The sequence below is a fragment of the Sphaerodactylus townsendi genome, linkage group LG11 (genome assembly GCF_021028975.2).
Source record: "Sphaerodactylus townsendi isolate TG3544 linkage group LG11, MPM_Stown_v2.3, whole genome shotgun sequence".
NCBI classification, from domain to species: Eukaryota; Metazoa; Chordata; class Lepidosauria; order Squamata; family Sphaerodactylidae; genus Sphaerodactylus; species Sphaerodactylus townsendi.
In genome coordinates, this window is record NC_059435.1 from 77977030 (window position 1) to 77985156 (window position 8127).

The 8127-nt window shown below is 77.9% G+C and overlaps 2 protein-coding genes across 3 annotated transcripts in view; both read left to right on the plus strand.

The window, feature by feature from the left end:
• LOC125441169 (gastrula zinc finger protein XlCGF57.1-like) overlaps positions 1–8127 on the plus strand; it is a 264358-nt gene that overhangs the window by 102670 nt on the left and 153561 nt on the right. The gene's annotated exons all lie outside the window — the stretch shown is intronic.
• Positions 5444–7890, plus strand: LOC125441175 (zinc finger protein 572-like). Of its 2 annotated transcripts, XM_048511553.1 has the most exons (3): positions 5444–5819; positions 6366–6589; positions 6833–7890. In XM_048511553.1, the coding sequence occupies exons 1-3, from the start codon at positions 5759–5761 to the stop codon at positions 7379–7381; spliced, it is 834 nt and encodes a 277-aa protein (XP_048367510.1). In that variant the 5' UTR covers positions 5444–5758; the 3' UTR covers positions 7382–7890. The 2 variants fall into 2 exon arrangements, with proteins under 2 accessions (XP_048367510.1, XP_048367509.1); XM_048511552.1 differs by having other exon boundaries at positions 6366–7890.

Here is an 8127-nt window from a genome sequence, read left to right on the forward strand (position 1 = left end):
CCCCCACCCCCCCCCCCCCCCACCCCCCCCCCCCCCCACCCCCCCCCCCCCCCACCCCCCCCCCCCCCCACCCCCCCCCCCCCCCACCCCCCCCCCCCCCCACCCCCCCCCCCCCCCACCCCCCCCCCCCCCCACCCCCCCCCCCCCCCACCCCCCCCCCCCCCCACCCCCCCCCCCCCCCACCCCCCCCCCCCCCCACCCCCCCCCCCCCCCACCCCCCCCCCCCCCCACCCCCCCCCCCCCCCACCCCCCCCCCCCCCCACCCCCCCCCCCCCCCACCCCCCCCCCCCCCCACCCCCCCCCCCCCCCACCCCCCCCCCCCCCCACCCCCCCCCCCCCCCACCCCCCCCCCCCCCCACCCCCCCCCCCCCCCACCCCCCCCCCCCCCCACCCCCCCCCCCCCCCACCCCCCCCCCCCCCCACCCCCCCCCCCCCCCACCCCCCCCCCCCCCCACCCCCCCCCCCCCCCACCCCCCCCCCCCCCCACCCCCCCCCCCCCCCACCCCCCCCCCCCCCCACCCCCCCCCCCCCCCACCCCCCCCCCCCCCCACCCCCCCCCCCCCCCACCCCCCCCCCCCCCCACCCCCCCCCCCCCCCACCCCCCCCCCCCCCCACCCCCCCCCCCCCCCACCCCCCCCCCCCCCCACCCCCCCCCCCCCCCACCCCCCCCCCCCCCCACCCCCCCCCCCCCCCACCCCCCCCCCCCCCCACCCCCCCCCCCCCCCACCCCCCCCCCCCCCCACCCCCCCCCCCCCCCACCCCCCCCCCCCCCCACCCCCCCCCCCCCCCACCCCCCCCCCCCCCCACCCCCCCCCCCCCCCACCCCCCCCCCCCCCCACCCCCCCCCCCCCCCACCCCCCCCCCCCCCCACCCCCCCCCCCCCCCACCCCCCCCCCCCCCCACCCCCCCCCCCCCCCACCCCCCCCCCCCCCCACCCCCCCCCCCCCCCACCCCCCCCCCCCCCCACCCCCCCCCCCCCCCACCCCCCCCCCCCCCCACCCCCCCCCCCCCCCACCCCCCCCCCCCCCCACCCCCCCCCCCCCCCACCCCCCCCCCCCCCCACCCCCCCCCCCCCCCACCCCCCCCCCCCCCCACCCCCCCCCCCCCCCACCCCCCCCCCCCCCCACCCCCCCCCCCCCCCACCCCCCCCCCCCCCCACCCCCCCCCCCCCCCACCCCCCCCCCCCCCCACCCCCCCCCCCCCCCACCCCCCCCCCCCCCCACCCCCCCCCCCCCCCACCCCCCCCCCCCCCCACCCCCCCCCCCCCCCACCCCCCCCCCCCCCCACCCCCCCCCCCCCCCACCCCCCCCCCCCCCCACCCCCCCCCCCCCCCACCCCCCCCCCCCCCCACCCCCCCCCCCCCCCACCCCCCCCCCCCCCCACCCCCCCCCCCCCCCACCCCCCCCCCCCCCCACCCCCCCCCCCCCCCACCCCCCCCCCCCCCCACCCCCCCCCCCCCCCACCCCCCCCCCCCCCCACCCCCCCCCCCCCCCACCCCCCCCCCCCCCCACCCCCCCCCCCCCCCACCCCCCCCCCCCCCCACCCCCCCCCCCCCCCACCCCCCCCCCCCCCCACCCCCCCCCCCCCCCACCCCCCCCCCCCCCCACCCCCCCCCCCCCCCACCCCCCCCCCCCCCCACCCCCCCCCCCCCCCACCCCCCCCCCCCCCCACCCCCCCCCCCCCCCACCCCCCCCCCCCCCCACCCCCCCCCCCCCCCACCCCCCCCCCCCCCCACCCCCCCCCCCCCCCACCCCCCCCCCCCCCCACCCCCCCCCCCCCCCACCCCCCCCCCCCCCCACCCCCCCCCCCCCCCACCCCCCCCCCCCCCCACCCCCCCCCCCCCCCACCCCCCCCCCCCCCCACCCCCCCCCCCCCCCACCCCCCCCCCCCCCCACCCCCCCCCCCCCCCACCCCCCCCCCCCCCCACCCCCCCCCCCCCCCACCCCCCCCCCCCCCCACCCCCCCCCCCCCCCACCCCCCCCCCCCCCCACCCCCCCCCCCCCCCACCCCCCCCCCCCCCCACCCCCCCCCCCCCCCACCCCCCCCCCCCCCCACCCCCCCCCCCCCCCACCCCCCCCCCCCCCCACCCCCCCCCCCCCCCACCCCCCCCCCCCCCCACCCCCCCCCCCCCCCACCCCCCCCCCCCCCCACCCCCCCCCCCCCCCACCCCCCCCCCCCCCCACCCCCCCCCCCCCCCACCCCCCCCCCCCCCCACCCCCCCCCCCCCCCACCCCCCCCCCCCCCCACCCCCCCCCCCCCCCACCCCCCCCCCCCCCCACCCCCCCCCCCCCCCACCCCCCCCCCCCCCCACCCCCCCCCCCCCCCACCCCCCCCCCCCCCCACCCCCCCCCCCCCCCACCCCCCCCCCCCCCCACCCCCCCCCCCCCCCACCCCCCCCCCCCCCCACCCCCCCCCCCCCCCACCCCCCCCCCCCCCCACCCCCCCCCCCCCCCACCCCCCCCCCCCCCCACCCCCCCCCCCCCCCACCCCCCCCCCCCCCCACCCCCCCCCCCCCCCACCCCCCCCCCCCCCCACCCCCCCCCCCCCCCACCCCCCCCCCCCCCCACCCCCCCCCCCCCCCACCCCCCCCCCCCCCCACCCCCCCCCCCCCCCACCCCCCCCCCCCCCCACCCCCCCCCCCCCCCACCCCCCCCCCCCCCCACCCCCCCCCCCCCCCACCCCCCCCCCCCCCCACCCCCCCCCCCCCCCACCCCCCCCCCCCCCCACCCCCCCCCCCCCCCACCCCCCCCCCCCCCCACCCCCCCCCCCCCCCACCCCCCCCCCCCCCCACCCCCCCCCCCCCCCACCCCCCCCCCCCCCCACCCCCCCCCCCCCCCACCCCCCCCCCCCCCCACCCCCCCCCCCCCCCACCCCCCCCCCCCCCCACCCCCCCCCCCCCCCACCCCCCCCCCCCCCCACCCCCCCCCCCCCCCACCCCCCCCCCCCCCCACCCCCCCCCCCCCCCACCCCCCCCCCCCCCCACCCCCCCCCCCCCCCACCCCCCCCCCCCCCCACCCCCCCCCCCCCCCACCCCCCCCCCCCCCCACCCCCCCCCCCCCCCACCCCCCCCCCCCCCCACCCCCCCCCCCCCCCACCCCCCCCCCCCCCCACCCCCCCCCCCCCCCACCCCCCCCCCCCCCCACCCCCCCCCCCCCCCACCCCCCCCCCCCCCCACCCCCCCCCCCCCCCACCCCCCCCCCCCCCCACCCCCCCCCCCCCCCACCCCCCCCCCCCCCCACCCCCCCCCCCCCCCACCCCCCCCCCCCCCCACCCCCCCCCCCCCCCACCCCCCCCCCCCCCCACCCCCCCCCCCCCCCACCCCCCCCCCCCCCCACCCCCCCCCCCCCCCACCCCCCCCCCCCCCCACCCCCCCCCCCCCCCACCCCCCCCCCCCCCCACCCCCCCCCCCCCCCACCCCCCCCCCCCCCCACCCCCCCCCCCCCCCACCCCCCCCCCCCCCCACCCCCCCCCCCCCCCACCCCCCCCCCCCCCCACCCCCCCCCCCCCCCACCCCCCCCCCCCCCCACCCCCCCCCCCCCCCACCCCCCCCCCCCCCCACCCCCCCCCCCCCCCACCCCCCCCCCCCCCCACCCCCCCCCCCCCCCACCCCCCCCCCCCCCCACCCCCCCCCCCCCCCACCCCCCCCCCCCCCCACCCCCCCCCCCCCCCACCCCCCCCCCCCCCCACCCCCCCCCCCCCCCACCCCCCCCCCCCCCCACCCCCCCCCCCCCCCACCCCCCCCCCCCCCCACCCCCCCCCCCCCCCACCCCCCCCCCCCCCCACCCCCCCCCCCCCCCACCCCCCCCCCCCCCCACCCCCCCCCCCCCCCACCCCCCCCCCCCCCCACCCCCCCCCCCCCCCACCCCCCCCCCCCCCCACCCCCCCCCCCCCCCACCCCCCCCCCCCCCCACCCCCCCCCCCCCCCACCCCCCCCCCCCCCCACCCCCCCCCCCCCCCACCCCCCCCCCCCCCCACCCCCCCCCCCCCCCACCCCCCCCCCCCCCCACCCCCCCCCCCCCCCACCCCCCCCCCCCCCCACCCCCCCCCCCCCCCACCCCCCCCCCCCCCCACCCCCCCCCCCCCCCACCCCCCCCCCCCCCCACCCCCCCCCCCCCCCACCCCCCCCCCCCCCCACCCCCCCCCCCCCCCACCCCCCCCCCCCCCCACCCCCCCCCCCCCCCACCCCCCCCCCCCCCCACCCCCCCCCCCCCCCACCCCCCCCCCCCCCCACCCCCCCCCCCCCCCACCCCCCCCCCCCCCCACCCCCCCCCCCCCCCACCCCCCCCCCCCCCCACCCCCCCCCCCCCCCACCCCCCCCCCCCCCCACCCCCCCCCCCCCCCACCCCCCCCCCCCCCCACCCCCCCCCCCCCCCCCCCCCCCCCCCCCCCACCCCCCCCCCCCCCCACCCCCCCCCCCCCCCACCCCCCCCCCCCCCCCCCCCCCCCCCCCCCCGCCCCCCCCCCCCTCCCGCCGCCGCCGCCAAGGCCCAGTTGTGCCGAACTCCCTCCTTCTTTGCCAATGCTCATCCACTGCCTTTGTGTCTGCATTTTCTTTCACATAAAATTGCTTTTAGTGGAGTGCTGGAGAAGCGTGAGTCGGAGCAACAAACGGAGAGACTTCACTGGACACCCACTGAGCTGTTGTTAGGAGGCTGCCTGTAAGCTGACCTTGAAAAAAGGCTCTGTGCAGGGTTAGAACTGGGGGATCTTTGCTTCCCTTTGTAAAACAGAAAAGTATTCTGGTTCTCATCACTGCAACAAAAGTTAGAAACAGGTCGCCGGAGCCTGGGAGTGACTGAAGGAGTCTTCCACGGGGCTTTGGTGTCCTCCTTGCTGACCTCTCTTCTGCCTCTTCTGTGGCTACTTTGTCATTCAAAGTGTTGCCACAGAAAAGGCCGATGTTTTCCTAAACTTTGGAAGCGAAAACTGCACATTTTGCCTCACTCTTTACAATGGGCCCTCACTCTGAATGAAGAAGGTGTGTTTCAAACACAAGGGGTGGAAGTTCTTGGCTTGGAGCAGTGGCTGCCGTCTGTTTTAGTTGCTTGGTGCTCCCCTCGTGGTACAAATTCCACCGTTTAAATTAGTTCCGTGTCTCTCTCTGAGAAGTCAAAGTGCAGAATTGTGGGAGAACTGATGTTTTCTCCTCATCACGGCCTGAGAGCAGAGGTGGGATCCAGCAGGTTCTCACAGGTTCCCGAGAGTAGGTTACTAATTATTTGAGTGTGCCGAGAGGGGGTTACTAATGGGTGTTTTTGCCACGGGATTTTTGCCTTAGTTACGCCCCTCCTCTCAGCAGTAGCGCTCAGAACTTGAAGCAGTCTAGCAGGAGGTGCACCGGCGTGCGTGGCAGCCTGAGCCTGCGTGCATTCGTTTCCCGCCCAAGGACCGGCGCAGCGGCTGCGTCCTTGCCACAGCCCCGCCCAGGAATGCCCCACCCCCGGAATGCCTGGCCACGCCCCTGTCATGCCCCACCCAGCCCCATTGGCGCTATGCCACAGTTTGAATCCCACCACCCTGGGAACCTGTTACTAAAATTTTTGGATCCCACCACTGCCTGAGAGGTTGGGGCGGTTTCCTTCTTCAGACTAACCATCTTTTCCCTGCCAGCAGGGCAGGCTCGCTTGTGGACTCCAGGGCACGGAAGCGCAGGCTGGCTGCCGTGTAGCCGACTCCCCTCCTCGGAAATAACGGTCCCCTGTCTTGTTTCTTCTTAGATGGTGGCCTTTCCAGCCCTCCCTTCCTGCCCTGGGATAAGATGCATTTCAGGGGTGAGGGAGACTCTGCCGAGAGACTGACCCTTGAGGAGCCGAACGCAGGTAAGTCTACCTGGCCCTGTCTAGGGGAAGCTGGCAGCCCTTCCTCGAGAAAGAACTTGGATCTGCCAACAGAGATGTCTGCCTGGCTGGGAGGGAGGGAGGAAGGGAGGGAGGGAGGGAGGGAGGGAGGGAGGGAGGGAGGGAGGGAGGGGGGGAGGGAGGGAGGGAGGGAGGGAGGGAGGGGACAGGAAGATGCCCTCCAGTTCCTGGCCACCTTTTGGCATGTTGTGAGGAGTTCTCAGAAACCACAAGGGTCTACGTGGCCCTGCAGACCTCCTGTTTTGTCACTGCAAAGGGGGAGCCAGCGTTGCTTCCCTGGTTTTCAGGGGTGGGGTGGGGGCTCTGTGGGAGGTCTCAGCTGGGGGACACTCAACTTTCGGGCAGGAGTCTGAGGCCTGCTCTTGGCAGCAGTGATTCACCTCAGGAGCTTGTGTTAGGGATCCTTTTGATAGCTCCTTAAGCAGGGCTCGGCATCTGGCCAAAAAAGGTTTAGGAAGTGTGAGCCACCTGGCGGGCGGATTCTCAGTGTCCCCTTCCCCCCCGTAGCTTTCCCAGTGGACAAGGAACCTACGACCAAAACAGAGCCAGAGAAAGAGCCAGGAAGCTTTGAGCCGTGGATGCTAATAGGAATGTCTGGAGAAAACAACTTCCGGGGCTCGGCTGCTGCCGGTGAGACTTCCCTTGGCTCCAAGGGGCGGCCAGGGAGCCCTACGGGAGAGCTGAGAGGTTTCAGTCCCAGCACGGAGGAGCAGCGGCAGAAGCCGGCAGAGGTGAGGCTCTATGCGTGTCCTGACTGCGGGAAGCACTTCCGGTTCCAAATCGGGCTCCTGAACCACCAGAGGAGCCACGTCAGCCACCCAGCCCAACGACACTGCTTGCCTTTGGCCCAGGGGAACAAGAGCCCCCCTGCGCACGGGCCCCGTTCCCCGCAAGGGCAGGGGAAGGTCCCTCACGGCCCAGGGGAGGAGAAGGGCTGGGCTTGCCCATGGTGCCAGCAGCGCTTCCGGTTGCAGGTCAACCTGCTGATCCACCAGAGCAGCCACCGCAGGCCTGCGGCAGAGCTGGGCAGCCAGGAGCGGCTGGCCTGCGGGTTTTGCCCCCGGCGCTTTGGCCGCTCCGACCACTTGCTGCGCCACCAGATGAGCCACACGGGCGACCGGCCCCACAAGTGCCCGGCTTGCGACAAGAGCTTCGTGGACAAGAGCAAGCTGACGGACCACTACCGGACCCACACGGGCGAGCGCCCCTTCCGCTGTGCCGCCTGCGGCAAGAGCTTCATGCGCCGGCACCACCTGCTCAAGCACCAGCGGACCCACACCCGGGAGAGGCCGCACCAGTGCCCCGGCTGCCTGAAGGGCTTCATGCAGAAACACCACCTCCAGAAACACATGCGGACGCAGCCCGGAGGGAAGCCCTACCGGTGCAGCTGGTGCCCCAAGGCCTTCTCCTGCAGGCAGCTCCTCCAGCAGCACAGCTGCGCCTCCGCCCCCGGGGAGCCGGGGCCCGCAGCTCCGCCCACGGGGGGCCAGGACCAGCGCTGGGGGACCGGTTCCGCCTGTTGAGGGGCAGGCGCTCCTCCTCTCCCCTCTGAGCAGGCTGATCTACCTCATCACACAGCTGGTCTCCTGCCTCTAGACCCGGCCTGTTCAAAGCGACCCACAAAGGAGAGCTTGGCTCCTGGGGCCCCCTGAGCATCCCACTCGGGGGAGAACTCCACGCTTCACTCGCTGAGGAGCTGAAATTCTGCCGCAGAGCGCCTTGCCGGGCTGGGCTCTGACAGAGCCAGGCAGGACGTCTCGTAACGGGACCAGCTCCTCTGCTGGTGGGTTTGTATCAGCCAGTGGGATGGACTCTGCTGGTGGTTAACCGTAGATCGGTTAACAGTGGCTGTCAACCACAACCCTTCCTTTTAATCCTGCAATAGGAAAGGTCTTTTAAATGGTGCTTCTGGGGTGCATTGAATAAAAATGTTGTAAAGATTCAGAAGGTGGGGCAGTTACCACTTACTGTAGTGTTTCATTTTTCAATGTTCCTGAGGAGACTGTGGCATTAAAACTGTACTATCCCGCAACAGCTCTCCTGAGCTGGCTTAACTTGTTCATTTCTGTGCCGGTTGTGTGGTCACTTCAGTAGTGTAGGAGGTTAAGAGCTCGTGTATCTAATCTGGAGGAACCGGGTTTGATTCCCAGCTCTGCTGCTTGAGCTGTGGAGGCTTATCTGGGGAATTCAGATTAGCCTGGGCACTCCCACACACGCCAGCTGGGTGACCTTGGGCTAGTCACAGCTTCTCGAAGCTCTCTCAGCCCCG